The 13422-nt window shown below is 40.7% G+C and overlaps 2 protein-coding genes across 2 annotated transcripts; one reads left to right on the top strand and one right to left on the bottom strand.

Moving 5' to 3' along the window:
• Positions 1 to 5730: 5730 nt before the first annotated feature.
• LOC107607040 (uncharacterized) lies at positions 5731 to 6783 on the bottom strand. Its single transcript, XM_088494547.1, has one exon. It carries the CDS (start codon positions 6781 to 6783, stop codon positions 5731 to 5733), a length of 1053 nt encoding a protein of 350 aa, XP_088350673.1.
• Positions 6784 to 10222: 3439 nt separating this feature from the next.
• On the top strand, positions 10223 to 12639 carry LOC107607041 (exocyst complex component EXO70B1-like). The gene has a single exon (XM_016309030.3). It carries the CDS (start codon positions 10355 to 10357, stop codon positions 12509 to 12511), a length of 2157 nt encoding a protein of 718 aa, XP_016164516.1. The 5' UTR covers positions 10223 to 10354; the 3' UTR covers positions 12512 to 12639.
• Positions 12640 to 13422: the final 783 nt, after the last annotated feature.

The following is a 13422-nucleotide window of genomic DNA, read 5'->3' as shown; positions in this document are numbered from 1 at the left end:
AGACTATAAGTCCAAAGGATGAGTGCATAATTGAGTTTTTAACTGAAGTGGTTGATCGGAAGGAGTTGATTTCTGTTTATGATCTACTGCAGTGGGAGGAAAATAAGGCTGCTGTGATAGACTATCTGGGTAAGATTTTGAATTGTGGATGTTGTGTCATATTTGAGGTTTTTTGAGTAGGTTTATATTTTCCTTGTTTTTCAGGTGGTAAATATCCTGGTGTATCTGCGGCGAGTTTGAGGTCTCGGGTGAAGAGTAAAGGTTTGGAGAAAGAATTATCTTCGTCAAAGGCGGACAAGGTCAGCGTTGGCGAGGTTGATCAGCCAAGGCCAGGGAGGAGGAAAGTTATTGCTAAGAAAAGAAAAGGTGATCTGGTTGATTTGTCCGATGTTTCTGATGATGAGAAAGATGTTGTTCCAATGGAGGAGGTTCATAAGTTTTGTGATAACCAAAAGAAGTTGCATGGTTTTGTTGAGTGGAGTGAGGGGTCGTCGCTCTGGGGAAAGGATTATCCTTTTATGATTACTGCTGATGAAGTTTGCCAAACCCCTGCCGATGTTAATTTGGTTGAAGAGGTGGGGGATGTGGCAGTTGATCAGTATATGCGGGTAATCTTTTACCTTTTATTTTGTTGTAGTTGATAATTTTGTGGGTGATCTCGTTTAATTCTGTGTTTGTTTGTTGAAGGTTGTTGGTCTGAGGCTTGCTAGTTTAGGGCGGAGCCGAGAGAAGAAACATCGTTAAGTAGCCAAGCAAAAGCCGGATTTGGAGGAACAATTAAGGCTGAAGGCTGCCAAGGTTTCAGAATTGGAGAGTAAACTAGCTGGGGTTGAGAAAGATTTAAAATTGATGAAGGAGAATTATGCCAAAGAGGTTGAAGATGTTAAAAAGAAGGAAGCGGATCTGTCTAGTATGAGTACTCGGGTAGTGGAGTTGACTGCAGAATTTAAAAGCTTAGAAAAGAGTAAGGAGACAGCGATCCTGGACTCCTTCATTGAGGGTTTCGAAAGAGCTTCTCTGCAAGCCAGGTTCTTGGCTCCTAATGTTGATCTTGATCAGATGGACCCTGGTAAGATTGTTCGTGACGGGGTTATGGTTGAAGATGATGGTGCTGAAGAGGAGGAGGATGAAAATAGTTGATTTAGTGTGTATGTTTGGTTAAAACATGTATTTTGGTGGGTTACTTTGCTCCTATAGTGAGCTTTTGACTGTACTGTGTATGAAATAGTTTTATTTTGTTTTTGGTTATGTGACTTTGATGAAAACATATATATTGATAGGTGTATTTTGCATAGTTTCTGATTGGCGATTATTCTGAATGATATGGCTTTCGATTAGAATCGAATGTTTTGTATTCTAGATAAATTTTGAATGATTGCGTGTTGAGTAGAATTAGAAAATTTTGGGAAAGTTTTGAAATATTGGTTTCCAATTTGGATTGGAATTCTGTGTGAATGATCGGATTCCGATGTAGATTGGGTATGTAAAAAAAAATTTATTTTTTAATGATCGACTTCTGAAGTAGATCGGATAGACTGTGTTGTCGGATTCCGATTTGAAGTCGGCAGTCGGATTGAATGAGTGATAGATTCTGTTCAGATTTGATTGATTGCTTCCGAGTTTAATCGGAATCCGTTTTAAGGTCGGCAGTCGGATTGACTGTTAGGTTCCGAATGACCTATTTGATCAATGTTAATAGTATCTGATTTGTCGGAATGATAGTATAGGTGAAAATGATATGTATATGAAAATGAAATGGAAATTATGAAATGGAAAAAATATTGATGTGATAAAGTTGGGGATCTACTTATTAAAGAACCCTTGATGTCTAGGGCCCAGGTAGGCTAGCCTCGTTAAAACCTCTCCAAGCAAAATCCTTGTGGGAAAAATCTTGGCAGTAGGAAAAAGAGTACTCGCCTGTCCCTGGTATTAGCTGTAATATAACTTTAGGGAAGATACATTTCAAGTGCTAGGGAGATCTTTACCCTCTAGTGTTTGTAGTCGATAAGCTCCATTGCCGATTACTTCTATGACGCGGTAAAGGCCTTCCCAATTAGCTGCTAGTTTGCCATGTGCTGGTGGTTTCCTAGCTTGTTCTGTTTTTTGGAGCACGAGGTCGTGGACTTGGAAAGACCTTGGTTGAGTTTGTTTGTTATATCTTCGGGCAATGTGCTGCTGCATGGCTAAATGTTTGATTGCTGTGGACGACCTTAGTTCTTCAATAAGATCAAGTTCGGTTTGCCTGGCCATGTCTTGTGTAGTTTGATCAGCCAACTCTGTGCGTAGTGAGGATTGAGAGATCTCCACGGGTATCATTGCGTCTGAGCCGTAAACTAAGCGGAAAGGTGTCTCCTTTGTGGTTGAGTGTATTGTTGTATTGTATCCCCATAGGATTTCTGGGATAAGCTCGGCCCAGAGGCTTTTTGCATCGTCCAGCTTCTTTCTTAGAGCATGTAATATTACTTTATTTGCGGCTTCAGCTAGCCCGTTTGTTTGTGGGTGCTCTACTGATGAGAAATGGTGTTTGATTTTCAAGTTCTGCAAGAAAGATGTAAATTTTTTATCGGCAAACTGGCGACCATTATCGGTGATAATGTGCCGAGGAATGCCGAATCGACAAATAATATATTTCCAAACAAAAGAAAGCATTTGTTGTGATGTAATTTTGGCTAGAGGTTGTGCCTCTATCCATTTGGAGAAATAATCAATTGCTACCACAAGGAATTTAACCTGACCTGCTGCTGTGGGGAAAAGTCCGAGGATATCTATGCCCCATTGGTTGAACGGCCAACTAATCTCAGAGCAGTGTAGGGGTTCAGCCGGGAGATGTGTAATCGAACTGTGTTTTTGGCAGCTGTTACAGCTTTTAACTTTTGCTTGGCAATCCTGTCGTATTGTTGGCCAATATAATCCAGCTCTGAGGATTTTCGAATACAGACTTCGGGCTCCGAGGTGTGTACCACAGATCCCTTCATGTGCTTCAGCAAGTGCAAGCTCGGCTTCTGATCTGCAAAGACATTTGAGTAATGGATGGGAAAATCCTCGTCTATATAGGCAATTATTAAAAATTGTATAAAAGGAGGCTTGTCGGCGGAAATGCCGAGCATTTTTGACGTCGCCTGGAAAGACCCCTGTCTGGAGATATTGTATGAATGGGGAGCTCCAATCTGTTTCCTGTGTTACACTTAAGACATATGTTAGTTCAACGCTTGGATTGAGTAGTTTTGACTGATAAAGCGACGACCTTTTTGGTTGAGTACTGGCGAGCTTAGACAGAATGTCAGCTCGGCCATTGCTCTCCCTTGGTATGTGCTGTATTTCATATTTGGTAAATTTTGAAAGTAAATTGTGTACGACATCCAGGTATTTAGAGAGCAAGGGGTCCTTTACTTGGTATAGGTTGTTTACATGTTGGACGACAAGTAAGGAGTCGCAGTATACCTTAAGTTCAGTGATGTTAAGGTCGGCAGCGAGTCTTAGGCCGGCAATTAATTCCTCGTACTCACTTTGATTGTTGCTCGCCTTAAATGAGAAGTTGAGGGAATGTTCGATGACGTTGCCGTGGCCATCATCAAGTATAATACCTGCGCCACACCCGTGTGGGTTAGAGGACCCGTCGACGTATAAAGACCATTCGATGTAATCTTCAGTTATATTCGGTACTGAGAACTCGGCGATAAAGTCGGCCAAAAACTGTGATTTGATGGATGCTCGGCCTTCGTACTTGATATCGAATTCCGATAGTTCCACCGACCATTTGACTAGTCGGCCAGCCAGTTCAGGCTTCTGGAGCACTTGTCGCAAAGGTTGATCTGTTCTAACATGGATTTCATGGCTCTGAAAGTATGGTCGGAGTCTTCTGGCTGAGAAGACAAGCGCGAGTGCCAGCTTCTCAATGCTCGGGTAACGAAGCTCGGCGTTCTGTAAGGTCTTGCTGGTGAAGTAGATTGGGAACTGTTTCTTCTCCCTTTTTGCGACAAGAGCAGAGCTTATAGCCCAGTTAGTGACAGACAAATATAAGAATCGTGGCTCCCCTTGTAGGGGTGTGTGTAAAATTGGTGGTTTTGAAAGAGTTTCTTTTAAAGTTGTAAATGCCTGTTCACATTCATCAGTCCATTGGAAAGCTTTTTTTGTTTTTAAAGTTTGGAAAAAACATGAAGATTTATAAGCTAGGCAAGGTAAGAATCTAGAAAGTGTAGCAAGTCTCCCTGTTAACCGCTGGACTTCCTTGATGGTTTGTGGGCTTGTCATGTTTACAATAGCTCGGCATTTTTCAGGATTTGCTTCAATACCTCGGCTAGTGAGCATGAAGCCGAGGAATTTACCACTTTGAACCCCAAATGCGCACTTTTCATGATTTAACCGCATGTTGTATTTTCTTAGCTGTCCGAAGATTTCTGTGAGGTCGTCAAGGTGGTTATTGCCGATCTTTGTCTTGGCGACCATATCGTCTACGTAGACTTCGATGTTCCTGCCGAGTTGTTTGGTGAAGATTTTGTCCATCAGACGCTGATATGTCGCACCTGCATTCTTAAGGCCAAATGGCATGACTTTATAACAATAGTTTCCATATTCAGTAATAAAGGCCGTCTTATTTTGGTCGGATGGGTGCATTTGGATCTGGTTATAACCAGAATAGGCATCCATGAAGCTGAGCTTTTCAAAACCAGAGGCATTATCAACTAAACAATCAATAGAGGGCAAAGGGTAGGAATCTTTGGGGCATGCTTTGTTGAGATCGATGAAATCAACACACATGCGCCATTTACCATTATGTTTTTTAACCATGACGACGTTTGCCAGCCATGTTGTGAATCTGATTTCTCGGATGAAACCCGCGTTGATGAGCTTCTTGGTTTCTTCTAGGGAAGCTTGCTTTCGGTCGTGCCCGAGATTTCTCTTTTTCTGTGCTACAGGTCGGATAGATGGATCTAGTGCTAACTTGTGTGATATGATGGATGGATCGATGCCTGGCATATCAGCTGGGGTCCACGCGAATAGGTCGGCGTTTTGTTGTAAGAATGCTCGGAATGAAGATTTTTCGTCTGAAGATAATGTTGAGCCGACGTATGTGAACTTATCCGTGCTTTATGTGAAGTAGATTTTGTCTAGGTCTTCTGTTGGAGTCGGTCTTTCCAGTGTTCCTGCTCTAGGATCAAGGTCGGCCAGCATGTGTTGGTTGTTCGTGTTGCTGATATTGTGGACCTGAGCTTTTGTGTTACGGTGAGGTCTTTTGAGACTATTGTTGTAGCACTCCCTGGCCTCTCGGGTATCACTATGAATGGTTGCAATTGTGTTGTCCTGCAAAGGGAACTTAACGCAAAGATGAATTGTAGATACTATAGCGCCGAACCTATTTAAGAAAAGTCGGCCAAGTATAATATTATAGGGACTGAAGCAATCAACAACTAAGTATTGAATGTCTGAAGTTTTTGACGAAGGGAACTTGCCGAGTGTGGTTTGTAACCACACAAAGCCCATAACCGGGACTCGCTCACCTGAGAATCCTACCAAGTCACCAGTGGAAGGTCGGATGATGTTATCGCTCAGTTTCATTTTCTTGAAAGTCGAGTAAAAGAGAACGTCAGCGCTGCTGCCTGGGTCGAGCAACACCTTTTTAATTAGGAGATCTCTGAGCTGTAGGGAGATTACGACGGGATCATCCAGATTTGCTACGCTGTTATCATGATCGGCTGTATGGAATGTTATCTGTGGAGATGTAGGCGGCGACTATTGTTGACTTTGATCGGCATTGATGGAAAGGATAGCTCGGTAAGATCTTTTCCTTGCTGAACTTGTGGCTCCTCCACCTGCAAAACCTCCGGAAATACAGTTAATTGTACGTGTTGGTAGTTCATGATGGTTATTGTTCGGTCGGTCTCTATCTCGGTTATGTTGTGTAGCCGAGCTTTGGTCTCCTGGAGGAGGTGCTCGCCGCTGCATGTGGCCGCTGATGAATTTGTCCAGATAACCTTGCCGAGCTAATCGCTCCAACAGGTCTTTGGCGATGACGCAGTCATCAGTATTGTGTCCGTGCTTCTGGTGGAAAGAGCAGTACTTTGATCGGTCAGTGCCTTTTGAATCTGGGTAATTGCCAGCTTTTCGTGGTGGCTTGATTAACTTCGAATTCAAGATCTCCTTGATGATGTCATTGCGCTTGGTGTTGAATTTGGTGTAGGTCTCATATCGTGGGATTGGTTTGAAATTCTTCTTGCTGTCCTGTGGCTTGTCGTCATCTTTATAATGAGGCTTTTCTATTTTCCGAGCTTGTCGGAGCTCTTCGATGTCAATCTGTCCTTTAGCTTTTTCACGGAATTCGGCCATAGTTTTTGGTTTGGCCACAGCAATAGTTTCCTGGAACTTTCCTGGTCTTAATCCACTTTTTATGGCGTGTAGTTCTACCTCGGGGTGGAGATCGGGTATGTTTATGGCTATCTTTATGAAGCGCGTCATGTAGTCCTTGAGGCTTTCGTGCTGGCCTTGCTTGACTGCGTTCAGGTAGTCGGAGTCGTGAAGGTAGATGGCGGATCCAGCGAAGTGCTCCTCAAAGGGTTTTGATATGTCTCGGAATCGAGAAATGGAACCTGCAGGCAAAGAACAAAACCAATCAAGTGCAGGACCGTCTAAATAAGATGGAAAACAACGACATAAAACTTTATCAAATGCACCGTTTACTATCATTATGGAGGTGAACTTTTTGATGTATTTCTTTGGGTCACCTAACCCATCATATGGAGTTAGGGTGGTTGGTAGAGTAAACCTTCGGGGTAGCACGAAGTTCATTACTTCCGCCGTGAATGGTCCGGGGGAGCTTTTCTGATCGTCATTTTCTGTGTTTTTCTGAGCTTCCTCATTGTGTTGGGGCTGTTCCTCTTCTTGTCGAGCAGTGTTTGAGACATGTGTTGGCCCTGACTGCTGCTCGGCTTCTTCCGTCTATTTTTGTCGGTCATTGTTTTCGGTTCGAGTGTTATTCAAGTTGGCAATTTGATTTGCCACTCTTTGGTTCTCCTCAGCCATGGCTTGTCGCAACTCAGTCACCATCCGGAGCAGTTCGGATGGCGAGGGTGGAGGTTGTTCCGCCATGACTTTCAAAACGGGAACCTCGAGGCCGACGATATATAGAGAGAGGTTTATATTTTTGGCCCCACGGTGGGCGCCAATTGTTCTTGTATGGATACCTGGAGGGAGAGCTCAGTCTCTGGGAGTCGACACCGAGCTATGACTTTCGGTGCCGACCTTCAAGCCTTATGATAGTCCGAGCTTTACTCCAAGAGGGTGTCCAATCGCATAGAGCTTTGAGCAAGAGACAGGGGGGAGTGTACCTGCAAAGGCACTCCGAAGCTTAAGTTAGTATTGAGAATTCAATGTGTCTTCAGGATAGAAGATCATACCTTTTATAGGTGATAGTGTGTAAATCGGTTATGTTCCTGCTTTATTGCCTGTATTAAAGAGCAATAATAAGGGTTTGGACGTTTCACTTTTGTGAAGCAGTCCGTTAAGCTGATTTGTAACGTTACTTTTTAATAAATGATATTGATTGTTGATTAGTAACTGTAATGTCGATTAATAACGTAAATTGCCGAGTAATGACTAAAATGCCGACTTATAACGCCAAATATCTGGGCAATAGATGTGAATAATGGCGAGTTATGAATGATAAAGCCGATTTATGACATAGGATTTGTAATGGCCAGACCACTAACTTAAGTTTCGGAATGCCTTTGCAGGTACACTCCCCCCCCCCCTTTTTGTTCATACTCTGCACGATTGGACATCTCCCTAGGCGGAAAGCTCGAACTGTCCCAAGGTTCATAGATCAGCATTGAAGATAACAACTCGGCACCGATTCCTAGCAGTCGAGCTCCCCTCTAGGTATCCATACAAGAACACCATATATTTTCATCTTCACCACATAAATTACTTGTAAAAAATAAAGTCTGAGTACCCGGATTATCATCAATATTTTGATGCTGTTTTTCTACAATGTGTGTTTGATTGTTATTCACCATTTTAATCTGCAATCTGCTACTTTGTGTCCATACTTTCCACAATGAAAACAGTTAAAATTGGTTATTTCTTGATAAAAATTACCTCGACCTCTTCCTCGGTTGGCAGGCCTGAAATTCGTTCCACCTCTTCCTTGATTAGGTGGTGTAAAGTTATTATAACTTCCTTTGTTGTAATTGCCACGACCTCTACCTCTGAAACTTCCTCTGCCTCTACTTTAAAAATTAAAACCACGACCTGGTCCTTCTTGTGTACGGCTTGATTCTGCAACATTGTTTAAATTCACTCGACTTTTCAGGACTTCCTCGGATGATTTTTTTGAATTCTCCAGTATTCTAATGATGTGGCTTTCCATGGTTCCTTGCAACTCTGCAATCGTCATTGTATCTATATCGTGGGACTCTAGTATCATAGTCACCACATGGTCATACTTCATCGGCATGGTGCGAAGAATTTTCTCCACCACTTTACTATCGGGCATATCTTCTCCATAGACTCTCATCTTATTGACAAGATCTGTAATACAAGTAAAATATTGCTCAACAGTTTATGAGCTAGACATCTCGTACCTTTCATATTCTCTTCTGAAAGACTGTAACTTTGCTTTTTGAGCTTTATCTACGCCTTTATATGACAGCTTCAACGTGTTTCATGTCTCTTTTGCACTTTTGGCATTTGCTATTTTGCCAAACACCGTATAATCTACACCTTGATAAATTTGAGATAGCGCCAATTGATCTCTCCTCTGTTGGACAGCATCTGCTCCTTCTTGCAAACCCGGTTCAATGAAATTACATAGGTTCTGGGCCTTCAAATGGGTAGACATCAAAGTCTCACAATAATTATAATCAAGTTTTTCATCTAACTTGGGACTGGACTACACAATATTAAAAGTGTTTGTTATACTGACTCAATGAACAACTATATGAGAACTCTCTCACACCTCACAAACTCTCAAACACCAGACGTTGGATTAACCAGCTCTGATACCAAATATAAATATAATATCCACACTATATTGGCCCCAAGATTACTCACTCACATAAATAGCACTACCATATTTTTCATCACTCAAACTTACTAACAATCATAAGAATATAAGAGAGAATTTTTGACACAAACACTAAACATTTTTATTCATGGAGAGATGATTAACAACATACATATGAAGCCTTTATATAGGCAAACCTTCATAATAAAATAGTAATTTTTATAACAACTAAGCACTAGTTGTAATGATTCAAGAAACAAGTAGAAACTTTGACTAGTCAATTTTTTTGTTTAATTTTGCTTCAAATTCTTAGTCATCAATCTTAAATCTTCCAATTCATGATTCATCATTCTTCTAGTATGGAGGTGATGAGTGCACCTTATTCATGACAACTTGATTTGTAGCCTCTAATTTTGACTAGGAGATAAAGTTTGACTTGTGATTCTTCTAACTTCTAGTTTCATCACTTATAATTCTTGTATCTTCTAATTTCATGATAGTTCTACTATGGTGTAGTTGTACTACTCTCTTAAATATTCTTGATTTAATTATCTAACAATTTGGTTATCAATTGATGAAAAAGTTGTCAACATGGTCATTTGGAAGGGTTCAGGAAGTAAACTTGCAAATTTAAAAGTTCAGAAGCTAAAATCTAAAATGTACATGATGTGAAAATTCAGTGAGTAAATTACAACTAACACTAAATTTCTAATAAGAGAATCCCAGCGTCCCTGTATAAGACTACAGTTTTCGAGCACATGACTTGCTGTTACGTTATATACTGTAATGTGATTTTCTTGTTGATTTGGAGTGCAACAGCTGATGGATGCTATCTTGAAGAGGTAATAAAGTCTTTCTTGATGGATACAAAAAAGATCACATTGGTGAAACTTAGCCATAATTTACCAACTACTACAACTAAAGTAATCAACAAAATTCAAAAGAATAAGGTATCCTAAGAAAGTTTACAAACCTAAGTCAACTTAAGCATAATCGTTAGCTGATACATACTTAATACTTTTTAAGTCTTAATCAGACAATGTATTTTTTATGCGTAGAACATTAACAAGGGAAGTGATAAGAAACTTCCAACATGCATATAAATATATGATTATGACAAGAAGCAAATGACAAAATTCAGGTGGGTAAATAGACTCATGAACCCCGTTACGTAATTGCTCCAACGAATGAAATTAAAATTATACTTGGTAAACAAATAATAGGCATTAGTCTTCTGCGAAATTTCCAATGAGAAAAGGAAGAGAAATTCTGATCCTGGGCTACAAAAAAAGCCTAACTGTGTAACAGTACTAGTATGTGAAACTAGTAATTCTTAGGCACTGATCACAACTCAAGATGGCGTCCTTGGTCTTCAAGATTCAGAGGTGGCTGAAGCAGCCAAAGGTATGGAGATTTGTGGGTTTTGCTTCAACTGTGATTGGCCTCTTATTTTATGCTATGAGCTCTGCCTTCAACTCTTTATTTGGCGAGTGGAACTTGCTCAAAACGTTTCTCTATAGCGTTCTGAGCTTCATCATCTGTGTTACTGTGTTATTTGCAAAGGCATGGGAACACTCAAGTAATCTTAGGATAAAAGCTCACATGGCATTCTTTGTACTGACCATCACTTCATTCTATTCCTTTTTCTTTGATAAAGCTGCCAAGGGGAAGCCGGATGCATATGGTCTGGTTTCTTGTGCTGCGTTTGCAGTGATGTCACTCAGTTTGTCAAGACGCACTCGCTGCGGATTTGAAGTGGACATGCTATATTTCTTTTTGGGAGCTCTGATAGTACAACTCATGAAGATAAAATGGGTGTTGGGTATAGCTGGAGCAGGTTTCAGTTATTTCCTAATCGTTCTCTTTTCTTGGTTAGATGATCCACAACCTGAAGAAAATGGATATATTGAACTCCAAGATCAGCCTCAAGTGATCATTCAGGTAGGTTCACTACAACCACGAGAATCCAATGCTAGCAGTGGTAGTGCTCCTGTTTCCACACAACCAGAGGCCAATATTCAAGATCAAGCAACCATTGATGGGGATTCACATTCGCAAAAAGCCAATGCTGATTTTGCTCTTATAAAGCCACATCTGTTGGTTTCTTTAAAAGCACTTAAGAAACAGAACCAGAAAATTTTTGGCTTGCTTTACGGCCAGTCTTTGGTAGATTCCATTCAGCATGACCACAACTTGTTTACTGACGTGATTCCATTGAAAATTATCAATCGCCTTAATGGAGCTGTTAAAATTGCGGCTGCCAATGGGTTTGAGAAGGAGTGGTGCCAGTTATACAGCAGTTGTCGCAGAGAGTTCTTGCACCAGTGCCTTTCCAAGTTAGAGTTGGAAGACTTAAACAACATAGACAAGAACACATTGGACAGGATTTCAAGTTGGAGAGAAGGTTTTCGTATTGCAATCCACAAATTGTTTCCTGCCGAAAGGAGACTTTGCAATCGTGTTTTCTTTGGATTCTCCTCCCTTGAAGATCTGACTTTCATGTTGATTTGCAAAGAACTCACCGTTTATTTCCTAAACTTTGCAAATACTGTTGCAAATACTACTCCATTTGAAAACAGTTGGAGAAGTACTTTAGCAAGCCAAGTGGAAATGTTTAGGGGCATGTGTGACATGATACCTGGATTGGAATCGGTGTTCCCTGATCAGCACAGTGCGCTACTAAAAATTGAAGCAATGATGACTCGACAAAGATTGGGTGAGAAGATTAGGGATGTTTTCAAAGACATGGAGAATCTGATTTGCTGTGATTCAGCTATTGTGGATGTTGTAGGTGACGTTGATGTGCTTACCTACAACATCATGTATGGTCTTAGTGTAGCATTGAGAAATTGGGATATAATTGAGAAGGCTCTCATAGAGTATCCCATGGGCATTAATAAAGGGGGATCTTATCCTTCACTTTCTTCCCAGATAGCTCGGATAGTGGAGTTGCTGGATAACCACTTAGAAGCCAAATGCAAAACCTACACTGATCCTGCTTTGGGACATGTTGCCATGTTGAATAATGTCACGTTCATCACACAAAGGGTACTGCATCATCCTTCCATAGCCCGATTTCGGAGCGATAACTACAGTTCCGCTAACATTTGGGATGAAGATTGGATGAAAAAGTGCACAGCGAAAATTCGGCAAAACCTTGAAGATTATAAAAGAAGTTCATGGAATGAGGTGCTGGGCTTATTGAAGCTGGATAACAATGAATCACTGGAAAATAATGTAGCAGCTGAGTCCATGAAAGAGAAGCTAAAGTTGTTCAACGTTCAATTTGAGGAGATATGCTGCACTCAGTCTAAATGGTTTGCTAGGGATGATATACGGAAAGAGATAATAGTATCCGTAGAAAACATTTTGTTACCAGCATATGGAAGCTTCGTTGGAAGGCTCCAGGATGTTCTCGGTAAGGCTGCTTATGACTATATACAGTATGGAATGCTTGACATTCAAGATCGACTCAACCGCCTTTTTCTTGGAGACAAGCGGATGAGTCGGTAGCTGAGGGAGGAGTTACGGAGGAGTTATGTCCTTGTGTAATTATTTGTTTTCTAGTTAGAATTAGTGCATCTCTTCTTTTGTTTTATAAACTTATTTTCTCTTTATATGCTTGATTCAATTCCAAGGTACGAGTGTGCATAAATCTTCGGTTCATTAGACATTTCAAGTAATCGGTTTTTTATTTTACTCGTCGAAAACTCAACCAAACCCACGTTCAATATTCGAAAACTACGCACTCAATTCCATGAGATTCTTTGATAGTCTTCAAGGTTTTGCCAGAGTTTTTCTGTATGCTTTTGTAACCAATCATCGCCCCAAATTTCAGCGAAACTATATTGTTTGATTCGGTCGAATTCCGTAAATCGAGCAGAGGGAAAATGTCTGAGTGTCTTTATTAATCATGGCCACATAATCCAAACAAGTTCCGGTGTAAATTTTGTACTTGCCTTCCAGTTGTTTCTCCAACAGCTGTATTATCCAAGCTATCTTGGCAGGAAATGAAGGACAAGTTGTTGTAAGATATTCTTTGAAAGCTTTCTCAATCATGGGCATGACTCTCACCATTGCACCAAGACAATTCATTACCCGCATTGATTGTTTTAATGCCTCCTGGAACATTTCCAATGGCTGAATCACAGTGAATCAGATTCTCCAAGTTTTCGAAAACGTCTCTTATTGTCTCACCTAGTCGGAGACTGCCTGCTCCATGTGATACCTGTTAGAAAAATCACGAAATTATTCTAATTTTCTATATAATGAAAGTTACTTGAACCATTTCTCTATAACATTTGGTTGCAAAAGCTCTTATGGATGCAATACCTTTACAAACAAAACTGCAGTGCAGATGATGAAACTGAAGAGACAAGTAAAGAAATGATTTCAGCAGGTTCCATTTCCCGGACAGAGAGTTG

This window comes from Arachis ipaensis, chromosome B7, assembly GCF_059453495.1.
Source record: "Arachis ipaensis isolate K30076 ecotype BB chromosome B7, ASM5945349v1, whole genome shotgun sequence".
Classification (NCBI taxonomy): Eukaryota; Viridiplantae; Streptophyta; class Magnoliopsida; order Fabales; family Fabaceae; genus Arachis; species Arachis ipaensis.
This window is presented reverse-complemented; position numbering and strand designations above follow the sequence as displayed.

Bases quoted from the DNA above. Each gene is read 5' to 3' on its own strand.
- LOC107607041 (XM_016309030.3), top strand. From the start codon at position 10,355: ATGGCGTCCTTGGTCTTCAAGATTCAGAGGTGGCTGAAGCAGCCAAAG.
- LOC107607040 (XM_088494547.1), bottom strand. From the start codon at position 6,783: ATGAACTTCGTGCTACCCCGAAGGTTTACTCTACCAACCACCCTAACT.